The sequence below is a fragment of the Boleophthalmus pectinirostris genome, unplaced genomic scaffold, assembly GCF_026225935.1.
Source record: "Boleophthalmus pectinirostris isolate CB_2022bp ecotype Guang Dong unplaced genomic scaffold, ASM2622593v1 HiC_scaffold_4, whole genome shotgun sequence".
NCBI lineage: Eukaryota > Metazoa > Chordata > Actinopteri > Gobiiformes > Gobiidae > Boleophthalmus > Boleophthalmus pectinirostris.
In genome coordinates this window covers 28388075-28401164 of record NW_026571353.1, presented here as the reverse complement: position 1 = coordinate 28401164, position 13090 = coordinate 28388075, and the positions used below count along the sequence as shown (strand labels likewise).

Sequence of the window (13090 nt, the reverse complement as noted above, 5' to 3'; positions counted from 1 at the left end):
ATTACTTTATACTATTGTGTGAATATTTACATAGCAAGTTTGTCTTCTGTGGCGCTTCTTCCTTCTGATGGTATGTGGATATCTTTGCTAATCCTTGCAGAATTTTGAGACCATTTAATCCACATTTGTCTCCTCATTTGGGTTAGTCCTTTATAAGAATTAGTATATATTAAGTATTCTGAAGTATTAAGTATTAGTATATCATTTTAGATGTAGTTTAACCCTTGTTTAGACCATCAATAGTCCTGTTTTAGACGTGGTTGATTTAGATCTGGCTGTACTTAGAAGGCTGAAGGTGGTACTTTTTGTGAAATGTTTTGAGAAGCAATGAACTATTCATAAGATACTTTCCTAAACGCTAATTTCACATAAATTCTAAACAACAAAATTGGTACCATTTTCAACATTCTGATCTGTACAGCAGTGTTATCGGATTCTTAGTTGTCTATACCATAGACTGTATAAAGAAGTGAACTAACGGAGTGTGACAGAGGAAGGGAAGATTATTGCAAACTTTACGAGATGTAGACTACGTTCAAAAGGGAACAACTTTAAGTAAAACGGCGCTTTAACTTCAGTCTTTAGTCTTTAGTCTTCTCAGTTTTGTACAGGGACTTTACCTTTGTCTTCTATTTTGAAATGAAATGCAATTTATTTTTTCAAGACATTTTTCCCGACATTAAAAGAGCTTGAGCTTAAAACTGTATGTATGTTTTATTTGATGAAGCCGTCCACTAAAATTCATTTAATTAAAATAAATGGTATTGTATGATTAATTATAATAGCTCCAGTCAAATGAAGCTCATGATGCTTGGGGTTATAGGGGTTATAGAGGTTAAGACCAATGACGAGGCTCACTGAAGCAGTAACAGGGATAGGGGGTGACAATATCTCAACGTAAAGTCAACTGGAACCAGAGTCGATGTAGCCGGAAGCATCCCCATGAACACTTACTATTTGGAACGCAGCAGCTGGGGGGTTAGCTATGTCCATTTATATATACAGTCAATAATGATATATTTCACTATGTATGAGTGTTACGATTAGGGATGGGCATTTGATAAAATTTTCTTAATCGATCGTTGAGAGAATTAACGATTGATTATCGATTAATCATTAACGTTTTTATATTAAAATTATCATCATTATTATTACTATCTGCACTACTATGAATAAATAAATTCAACTTTACGACATATAAACTATAGCCACTCTAGAGCCACATCAGCCCGTTTGAGATTATAACGTGTTTAATGCAGCTTTGCGCAACTCTCACAGAAATGAAACTTAAAACTGCATGACTAATTTGCATAAACTACGCGAATAAAAAAAAAAACAGCTCTTGTGCGCTGATGTGGCACGACTCAGTGAAATACAGGTTAGTGTGACCATATTTGCGTTTGTCAAAACCAGGACACCGTACAGGGCGGAAGGTGGGGCCTCGTCATCGACATTGAGCGACTCTCACCTGGCAAAACTTTTTCATGTTTTCGGTGTCCTGGTGAGCTTTTTCCCACTGGACACCGAAACATATGTGCCTGCTTCACTGTGCACGGGGCCTCACACTTGTCCCGACCGGAACGGAAAGCGTGGTATTTTTTTGTACAAGTCATCGTTAAATACGCATTTGCGCTTCGACACGTTGCAGGCTGACCAACTGTTTGTGTCTCGCTCCTTCTGAGTGCAGAGAGCTACATGTATGGACCCGTTTGTCCCCGGACACGGACGTTCGGTCACCCTACGCTACGCACAGCAACCTACATTCGGTTTGTCGATTAAATTGAACGTAATCGATGAAATTCTTAATGATCAATTATCGATTAATCGACTAATCATGCCCATCCCTAGTTACAATACATCATGACTCAAAACCATGTAGTCATGTTGTGTGTGTTTGTTGTTGTTTTTAAAGCAAAGGTGCACAAATTAAGCAGTTATTCTCTTTATCAATGTGACCTCTGTCTGGAGGTGATAATCAGGTAATGGTGGCAGTTTGTAAACAACATGTAAAAAAGACCCAGAGGAAAAAGTGCAGGATGCCAGGTCTCGGCTCTGCGTGCAGACAGAGCAGCTACACAAGCACATGCCACCCCAAAAACACAACCACAGAACACACAGCGTCTGCACTGAGAGACCTATGTGTAACTATGGAAGAATCACCATTACAGAACTGAGCCTCTTAAATCATTAATGAGGATGTAAACAGACCTCACATTTGCTCAATCATCAAATTTGTCTAAAATTTTTACCATAAATGAAACAAAACACAATTCCAGGTATGTTTTTGGGGGGGTAACAGCATTATAACATGGCTTAAAGCTCAAAAGAGAGTCAATTTTGTGTAATATAAGACCTTTAAAAGTGAAAAGGACTGAAATAAACAGAACTTATTCTTCTGCCATGATTGTTTTTTAATATTATATTTTATAGTAATGGACAAATTTCGCAAAATGCTACAGTTTATATACAACTTATTGACCTTAATTTAATCTCACGGTACGATATTTATTGCAATATCATGGGAAAGCTCACAATTAGGGATGTAACAATATCCGATTATACAACAATCACAATAACAGCCTTGACAAGACTTAATCCAAAGAAGAGAGAAGAAAAATCAGTTTGTCGACTGGACAAAAGTTAGTTTGGTTGAATACGTTTCGCTGCTTCTTCAGTTCTGGTCAGCAGCTTGGATGAGCTGCGAAACATATTCAACCAAACTAACTTTTGTCCAGTCAACAAACTGATTTTTCTCCTCGAGGGATACTTCACATTTAATCCAAATAACTAAGACTCAAAAACACTTAGAACTGTTATTTCTTCTTGTAGTCTACACTGAAATGAAGCAAAGTATCATGAGCTATGTAGTTCTATCTGTCTTAGCTATTGCTGCACCGTAACTCTTAATTTAAGTAAAGAGACTTGTAATTCGATATATTGTGATGGTCCACGACATTATTGTAAGAACTTTGACGATATGATATCAGGATATTTTGGTTATTGTTACCTGTCCCTATGCTACACACATAAAGGCCCTGTACTGAACCAGAATCAAACCCAGGACCTTCTTGCTGTGAGATGAGAGAGAGTGCTAACTGGCATGGCTTGTTTACCGTCCATTCTTGGTGGTGGTAAGTGACTCTTGTAGCCCCAATTGCCCCGAGTTAAACTGGCAGAAGCGAGGGTGCCCATCTGTGCCCTTCCAATCACCGCCAATTATTCAGTCTCATAAACATGCATCAATTAAACACTCCAGTCCTATTATTATGTGATGTGATCTGCAGCCCAACAACACCACAGACAATTTATTACATAGTTCAAAGTCTCTGAAAGATGTTTTTACAGACTCATTCCCACTGGTGAAAGAAGTACTCGGTTTTATTAGTCAAATAAAAGTGCAGATACCAGAGGAAAAGAATATTTGGGTTAAAGTAGATGTATGTAATATTTACTTAAAGGTTGTATAGAGGATTTTTTTAAGGGAAGAGAAATACAGCGACAGTCCTTGTGCACATTCAGAATTACTGTTGAAGTTTCCTGTGTAGAAGTAATTCAGCGACCGTCAGTTTTTAGACCCTTCGTCTGCTTCGGTCGCGCCATCGCTGGACGAGATCTCCAAGAATCACCTCAGTTTGGCTTTGCTACATTTCCACTTCTCTTCTTCTTTCAGCGACCTCAAAAACGGACTTTCTTTTGCGGCGAAATGGTCGTGGATTCTCGTCCGCCGTCGCGACAAAACTTTGTGCGAAATGCGAGGAAGCGACAGTTCGAAAATGCCTCTAAGAACCGCTGCGTAAACCACGTCATCCCCGCGCTCCGACGAGTCAGTTACACTAGGGAGTTTGATTGACAATCTAACAGCCAATAGAAAATGAGGGAGCCTCGTTTTCTATTGGCTGATGTTTATCTGGCCTCAACACGTCCACAGTTTATAGATTTTCGTTCTTTTTTTTTTTGGTCATCATAATTACAAGGCTGCTGCGTCTCTGTAATGGTATTTTAATCTTTCACTGACAATTTGAAAAAAAAAAAAAATCCTCCATACAACCTTTAAGTAGATAGTTTTTATTTTTGTTTTATGTGATACTTAAATTAGATTTAGATTTATTGTCATTGTACAAAATACAATGAAACTTTGACAGAGCAAATCTGTAGCAGTAAAAATAGATAAATATAGACACATTCTCACATCCACACCAATACAAACATCTATTTATTTATTTAATGTTTTTATTAGTATGGATGTGAGAATGTGTCTATATATTTATCCATTTTTACTGCTACAGATTTGCTCTAAGTTTCGTTGTATTTTGTACAATGACAATAAATCTAAATCTAATCTAAGTATCACATGAAAACATCTACTTTATAAAAAAAATTAAAGTACCTCTTTAAAAATGTACTTAAAAAGAAAAAAGTAAAAGTATTTTGCACAGATTTTGAATTCTTATAAAGCTTCAAATGTGCTGATTTAGATTTTTGGAAGATTTGTGCTGAATTTTGTGCAGCAGAAACCATTTAATCAATATTTTTTCTAGCCGTTTTTATTTTTTATATTGCTCAAACTACAAACATGTTAAAAATAAACCCCCAGCATGGTCAGCAAGTCTAAGAAAATGATTAAAAAATACTTTAACTTTTCAGTCCAGCTAAAAAATGGCGTGGAATAGAAAGTACAGATACCTTTCAAATGGAGTGAAGTAAAAGTCAAAGTACAGATGCCTAAATTTCTTACAGTACTTTCCACCGCTTCTGGTTTTTGCTTCTAATCTGAGTGAAATTCAAGAATCTGAAAACAACCATCTTGTGTGGCACTGGCAGTCTGTTCTATGAGCTATACGTCCCTTGCCAGCACTTGACTTAAGGGTCTGTCCTTAAAATAACTTTATATTTGGACAAAGCAGCGGGCCTTCCAGATCACTACAGTGGGTAAGGGTCCGAGCTGAGCAGGGCCAGCTGGAGCTCTACAATTTCACTGGAATCTGCTAATGACTATAAGATTTACAACAAGGCATGTATACATTCAGGGAGCATGAAGAGAACAGAAAACGCACAGTGGCTCCAGAATACGCTGTGTTTACGAGTCGGAGGAGGGCGGACAGGGGCTGGGTTACCTGAGGAGGGGTCCGCTGCCGTTCTTGGTGGTTCCTCCTACAATCAGCTCCTCCTGCCAGTGCATGTACTTCCTGGACAGGCCGTGACAACCACCGGTCAGGGTGCGAGCTATGTCCAGAGGCTGTGGAGGAAACAAAAACTAGATCAGGGTTGACGGTAAAAAAAAAAAAAAAAGATAACAATTAAAGGTCCACCACCAGTTTGTCTAAAATGGAGATGTTATTGCTTTGCCTGGTATGTTCCACAGTGTGACCTTAAGCATATCTACTACCACGGTAACAGGGAAGGAATGTACAGGTCAGATCTGTGCAGATGTTACCCTGAATTCATATTTTTTCATTGAATTTATGAGTAATATACACCTGTAACTAGGGGTGTAACACTATCCAAGTCTCACGATACGATATTTTCACGATACACATCTCACGGTACGATATTTATTGCGATATTTTGTTAATATGCTACTTTTTCCTTCTAAAATGCCTTGACAAGACTTAACCCAAAGAACTAAGAATTAAAAGTGCTTAGAACTGTTATTTCTTCATGTAGTTTGCACCAAAACGGAGCAAAGGATCATGGTCGATGTAGTTCCTTCAGTCTTTTTTTTAGCTATTGCTGCACCATAACTCTTAATTTAAGCAACGAGACTTGTAATTCGATATATTATGATGGTCTACGATATTATTGTGAGAACTTTGACGACAAGATATCACAATATTTCGATTATCGTTACATCCGTACCTGTAACAATATTAAATGTATGAGTGGCAAACCCTCCAACACAAAAGTTACACCTTCAAGTATTGTCAAGCATAAATTAAAAATGCCTTCTACTGTGGGGATGAGATTATGACACAGTACTACACAAAAACTAAATGGATAAATATTGGATGTTTTTGAATCCAAGAATAACGTGTGTGATGTTTGGACCAGGGCCATTATAACTCTATGAACAATCTTGTACTTTTGAGTGAAATCCACAAATTTTTAATGATACAATGTTTTAGGGATTAGCTCCACAAACTTCACTAATTAAAATCTGGAGTAAATCTGTTTAACTGTTCTCTAGCTCTTACAAACACATTGCTAAAACAAACAAAATATACTTAATTTGAGGTTGGTAATGCAGCTTTAATCTTATGGCTCTCTTCTACTGTTCTCTATGTTACTTAATTTTGCTGATAGAGAAGATGTTAAGCTTTGGTCCAGTTTTGTTTTATGTGGATAGGCCTAGTAATTACAAAGACATTAACCAGAAACCAAGACAAAATTAAAAAGCACAATTTTCTATGTACAAGCTGTTAGGAATGTGTCTTAGATGTCTTAGAAAGCGACAAATTTTCACAAGGAATCCCCCAAATTTTTATCCACAAATCAACAAAGCAGTTTCTAAAGTGCTGTAGAGACCATAAAAAGAAAAATACAAAAGGTATAATTGTTAGAAACATGAGCATTTGACTGAAACAGCACTTTCACCCTCCTGCATCACTACTACACATGCCTATAGAATCATTGTTTAGACGTTATTTGAAACCCAGTCACTGTTGGGGGTTTTGAGTCTAAGCGAGGGCCTTACCTTAGTGGAGTTCTTGTTGGGGGCAGTGAGGGGGCAGTCGGGGTCAGCAGGGTTCAGACAGGGCCTGTCCATGTATCCGTGTCCAATGTCCGCCTTCTCTAACATGTCCTGAAAAGTCTCCACAGGCAAGTGCGTCATCCGCAGGTCCTGCAGGAAGTCCTTTGGGTCAAAGTTGGACCATTGAATCCAGTCTCTTCCTCTGTGAAGATAAAGATTATGAATCACAATTATCATTTTAAGAATTTATCCATTTAAACATCTATTTCTAATCAGGATTTACTTTCCTTACTAGCATTGAGCAATTAAAAAAACACAAAAAAACAGTTGTAATAGAGTTGTAAAAGTTTCCAGAATAAGATATGAATAAACAGTATTGAAAAAACAACAATACTGCAAAAAAATCACATTCACAGGACAAACAATAACCTTTTCTGAATCCAAATAGTGTTCTGTAATATCAGTGTGGTACAAAATCTGTGAGGAGTATTAAATCAAATCTATTCCTTAGTATCAAAATCATGTTTGAAAAGTTAGTATTATGACAACACTACTAATGACAACCCTAATTATTTGAGTAATTTGTGATTCAGTTCACTGTGCACATTTTAATCCTGTCTGAAAAGAGAAAGAAAAGTCACAATGCATTTCATGTTTGCAGAGTCATATGGAGATAGGATACTTGGGTGATAACAGGGTAAATTGTATTACCGAAATAATTGCCACCATTGTGATTTCTTCCAGTGGCGTCAGGGCCTTCAAGGCCTTCTCTGCTAGCCTAAAAAATATCTGAATCACAGACTGATGCTAATTATATTATTATCAAATAATTCCAAATGGTCCGTCCGCTTTCTTTCATAGCGTTTCTGATTGTTGTGCTGTTGGTATCACCAGGGCCTTCTAGCAGGCGTACGACGTCACCGGATTCAGATCTGTTGATTGGACAGTCAGAGAGTGAATCAGCCAAAGCAGCAAACTGCATTTGTAGTGGAACCAGGACTAAACCAGGTCTAAATCAGGATTACACCAGGACTAATCTTGGACTTGAGAGAGAGTGAGAGAGTGTCCACAAAGCGCGATCAGCGCACTGAGCCCCGTGCAGCGCGGAGCATCGTGTGGAGCCAAGCCCCACGCAGCGTGGAGCCCTGGCGTGGTCCTTTCGTCTGCGGTCACCCGACAGTCTACGCAGGTGCACCTTCGGGTCAGTCCCGACAAACAGTCCTGGTTTAGTTCTGGTTTAGTCCTGGTTTAGCACCCCAGAGCTCCTCATTTCTTCTCCGTGCACCGCGCACCCCGTTCTCCTCACTTCTCCGAATATCCACACTTCTTTATACTGTGCTGTGTTTCTGTATAATAAAATGCTTTAATAACCATAAAATAGTTATTGAGGAGTGGATTATTTCAGACGGAGCACTACTGAAGGCCTGGGTGTGAAATGCACACTCCGCCACTGATTTTTTCAAATTGCAAGTTTAGTGATTGCAGCTAATCATGCAGCCCCGCAGGCCCTACACATGTTTGTAAAAGTTGAGAAAACTGAAAGTAGCTTTTGTACCTGACATAGGAAGATATTTCAAATTTGTGTCCAGTGTAAAAAATTCCATGTCTGTTACTTGTGAAGAAATTTCTATGCAGCATAATCACTTCATCTAGAGCACAAGACCACAATGTGTTCATTTGCAAATCCATTTTCAGTACCGTACTCCTTATTTGTCTGTCCAGTCACCCTTTCCACAAAATCCTGTCTTTCTTTACACACACAGTGACAGATTATCGCACATGGTTGCATTCGAAATCAGATCCCTCATCCAACAAAGACTTCAGTGAGAGCTTTTACTTTTCCAAAATGACACAAACAATAAATTGAGCACAGGCAGAATTCTTTCACTGAACAGACCTCGTCCCTCTGTGCGTATTGTACCTCACACATTCCCATCTCTCTTTCTCCAAATCGCTCTCTCCATCATTCCCACTACATTGTACGTGCTTAACCAGGCTTGATTTATTATCCACAGTCTTCCAACCAGAACAGGGAAAATCATAAGTACAAGATTAACTGTCAGTCACAAAATACTTAACGTGAATTCACTTAGCTTGGTTAAGTTTTGCACCAAAGACGAGTAGATTCCAATACTTAAAGAGCCCATATTACACTATTTTCTGACATATTTTATTATAATGTTGTTTCCTCATAGCAAACATACTTGGAGTTGTGTTTTGTTGAGCTCTTCTCTCAAACAGAAGACTATATTTCTATCTTTTATTTTTACTTGTGTCATTATGGACCAGTCTCTTTCTATTTTTGGTCTTTTTTATTATAGTATTTTATTGATGTATGAGCTACTGTGTCCACTCTAGTCCACCTTGCGATGTCATGTGGTGATACAGGAAGTGCTCCACTGTGTTTCCAAACTCTATACATCTTCACTAGAATCATTTGGATCATTTCAGTCCTGGAATTTCCAATCTCGACTGAACTAAAGGCAAAAGGAGCTGTTAACTTGAAAAGTACTCTTAAAATGAAGGTACGCACAAGCAGAATGAAGTCTCTGCTCAGTATTACTGTAGCAGTGGCCCATTAACACAGAGGAGCAGGACAATAGGGTGAGGCCCAGGGCTGGAGGAGAACCATCGGCAGGGCTACGCTTGCCAGCATCCATTACAATAGAGCCTTCAATGGGACGGACTAAGGACACACACACACACTCTCTCCTCCAACAGGTTTGTTTTGATGGCTTGGATTGACTGGAGTGGTACAAAACAAGATCCACAAAGCAAAGATGTCCTATCTGTGAAATCTATCCATCTTTGAACTTAAAGCTAGGGTAGGTAAGATTTGTATTTAAAGCTACATTATGAAACTATTTGACATTTTTATTTTTATTGGATTTTTATTTCTTTTTTGATGTGTTTATTGCACTGAAAAACTGGGCTTGCATCTCCACAAACCTAGAGAAGGGTCTCGTCTACTTGTTTCCTTGGAAATGTGGCGGGTGCTAAATTTCGTTTCTCTCCAGTGACTAGGTCAGGAATCAGAATACACTACACCCCGGAAGTGCGAGTCCGACCATCAGCCAATCAGCGAAAAGCCATACATTCTGTGTTGGCAATGATTTCAGAGATCGAGGATTTGAAGTCGGAACAAAGAGAATGTTTGGTGAATTTTATGAAAGGGAAAGATGTTATTGCCCTTCTTCCTACAGGAGTTAGGAAAAGCTTAATATACCAGTTAGCCCCATTAGCGGCGCTTTACACAACCAAATAGCAGTGACTGGTTAAATAAAAAAAGTACCCGCCTACCGTTGAGCGAACGAATTCTAATGCTGCGAAGGCAGACGGTTTCCACAAAGTAAAACTGGCTGATGAATCAAGCTTAGGCTGCGTTCAGACTGCAGCCTGAAGTGACCCAAATCCGATTTTTTGGCTTCTATGTGACCTGTATCCGATCTTTTAATGTCAGTCTGAACGACACAGATCAGATTTTTTCAAATGCGACCCAGGCCACTTGGATATGTGGTCCTAAAACCGATACATATCTGATTTTTTGACATGCGACTTCAGTGTGAACGGCCAAAGCGCATCCATCCGACCTACACGTTATCAACAAGCCACAAACGTCACTATTTTGCGCTAGTAGGCGAAAATTGTTAATGAACTCCGTGTCACTGAAGCGAAGCACATCACCACTCACCACTCTTGGCTACGTCTCCGCATCCACACGTTCCTTTCAACGGACGTCGCTGCCACTGTCCTACAAAACGCCATGGCCAAAAACCTCGTCCTTCTCCTTCTCAATCTCCTCCTTAAAACAAGTAAGTTGTTCATGTTCTGGCTCTGGTACGAGAGGAACTTTAAAATCGCCAGGTGCTCAATGCTCACGTCCATGTTTAGACAACTTCCGTAAACACAGAGCACGCTCACTACGGTTGACGTCATCATGTCCTCCAGTGCGCATGTAGGACACTTTCGGGCCGTTTACTGTTCACACAGGGGATCGAATACAAGTCGCATTTAATTGGAAATGTGAACAACCTCGCAAAAACATCGGATTTCACAAAAAAATCGGAATTGAGGGCTCCACAGCATATTGAATTTATAATCAAAACATTTAATTTATTAGTGCAAAAGATTCACAAATATGATTGATTTTCATATCATGTTTTACATTTTTAGAATGAATCAAATTAGTTTATGCAAATAATAAATACACTATCCTTTTAAGGAGAAAGCAAGCTCATTTTGTTCAGATCATTGCAAACAAATACCCACAATCACACCACAAAACATCCACAAATGTCATTTCCCTTGTGGATCAATAAAGTTTGTTTAAGTTTGTCATATTCTGATATACATGGGTTTCTTGCATGCAAAATCTTTTTGATCAAAAAAAACTTTTGTCCAGTTGACAGAATTGAATTTCTCCTTTGCTATTAGTTTATCCAGTTCATGTTTGTTTTGTTTCAAATGTTAATGCCCCTTGATATAAAATGTGCACTGTAAAACTGATCACCAAGACTGAATTTACACTAAATCCAGGATCAAAACAGGACAAAACCAAGACTATATCAAGACTAAACTGAACTTGTATCAGGACCGAACTAGGACACGTATAAAAGCACTTAGAGAATAGCTTCTGCGTGGAATAAATGAGATTGTACTCACAACAAGTAGACAGTTCCAGTATGAAGTTTGGCTCCTTCCCAGAAACAATCTAAGGGCGTGATGATGAGGCAGGGGTGTAGTCTTTCTATAATCTAAATCAACAACAGCGTAACATAAGTAGAATTAGCTAGGCCCAATTATAATAATGGTATTTTTATTATTATTAACGTAATTATGGTTACACCTACCTGGTCCACAACTGGTGTTTCTGTGACTAGTTCTCCTGATTTGTAGCATAAATGTTCTAATGTCCATTGCCTGCGAAAGAGAAGACAGTTATATCCAGTCATTCTCATCTAGAATCTAAAACACATCAACCAAACGATCCCAAATGAGCAGAAATCTATTAAAACGGAACCAAAGGGTATAATTTACAGATAAACCCTCTTAAAAAGCTCTTGGTACTAAAATTAAAAGTGTGTTATTTGCAAAGTGTTTAAAGTGTTTAAATTGTTTTACTTCATTGTATTCACTGATTCATTATAGTCTTTGTAATTTGTTAATTGCAGTTAATCATACTGAAAGCTCTCGTGAGGCGAGCGAGCATGCTGCGCTCACCTCTCATAGAGAAACACATGGACCCTGCTGGCTCTTAGCGCTGACTCCAGGTGTTGTAGCAGCGCCTCAATCGTTAGCACGTTAGCTCCTTCCTCGTGCGGTGTCTGGATCATGAGCTGAGGGTTAAACATGGCCTCCTCTCCCATCTGCTGACGAGTGTAATTCAGCTCGCGATTCACACGCCCTCCCACTGCAAAACACAAACAAAACACAAACACAATTACGTCATGAAATAAAAAGGTGGGTGATATGTCTAAAAAGTTCATACTGCGATGCGATTTTCTTAGAGCCAGACCTTGATTTCGATTTTATCATGATTCATGTTTTCTTAGTATCTTTTACACAGTCTTAAGAGGAAAATAAAGCTGTCCTCTGCTTCTGAAAGTTTGTAGTTAACTGTGATTGGTTATGTCCACTTGTCACTCACAGAGCAAGACAGAGGCTGACCACTAGGAGGAAAGAGTGGTGGAAAATGTAATCACGATTCCATTTTTATTGCCATATTACCCTAGCCAGGCTGGCACCACCTAGTACCTCCGCTCAATTTTATTTCTCTCCAGCGACTAGGTCGGGAATCCGAATACACTAGACGGTTTGAAAGAACCCCAGAAGTTGTAGACAGCTCACCGGCCAATCAGCCTGTCTGGATCTCTTTTGTGGTACAGCACAACAGTAAACAAACGGTCGAGCATAAAGAGATCATAAAGAGAATGTTTGGTGAATTTTATCAAGGTGGAAGACGTTATTGCCCTTTTCCTATGGGATTTGGCGCATTACATACATCAAGACCAAATAGCAGCGACTGGTTAAATAAAAAAAGCGCCCGCCTACTGTCGAGTGAACGAATCCTAATGTTGCAAGGTTTCCACGAAGTGAAACCGGCTGATGAATCAGACTAATATTGCCCAGCACTAAAGATGTCTGTTACTGTATACTTAAAGGTCCACTGTAAGTTTTCAGGTGGAGGGTCTGCCCCTTGCGTGTCTCCAGAGAGATGTTATTGCTTTTCCAAGAATGTTCCATCAAAGGACCTGTATTAAACTGATCTATGTTAGACAGTTGTTTCTTCATCAAAAGCAAACCTGGAGTTGTGTTTCATTTCACTGACACAAACACACAAACCCTGCATATTTGGGCAAACATGTGTGAATGAAACAAAACACAACTCCAGACAAGTTCGAG

The 13090-nt window shown here is 39.0% G+C and overlaps 1 protein-coding gene across 1 annotated transcript in view; it reads right to left on the bottom strand.

The window, feature by feature from the left end:
• ptch1 (patched 1) overlaps positions 1-13090 on the bottom strand; it is a 132865-nt gene that overhangs the window by 68226 nt on the left and 51549 nt on the right. Inside the window, exons 3-7 of the mRNA XM_055161805.1 lie at positions 11909-12098; positions 11539-11608; positions 11351-11442; positions 6692-6890; positions 5115-5236 (exon numbers count right to left, since the gene is read on the bottom strand). Of these exons, the coding sequence (XP_055017780.1) occupies positions 5115-5236; positions 6692-6890; positions 11351-11442; positions 11539-11608; positions 11909-12098 (673 nt within the window). The remainder of the gene's footprint in view (positions 1-5114; positions 5237-6691; positions 6891-11350; positions 11443-11538; positions 11609-11908; positions 12099-13090) is intronic.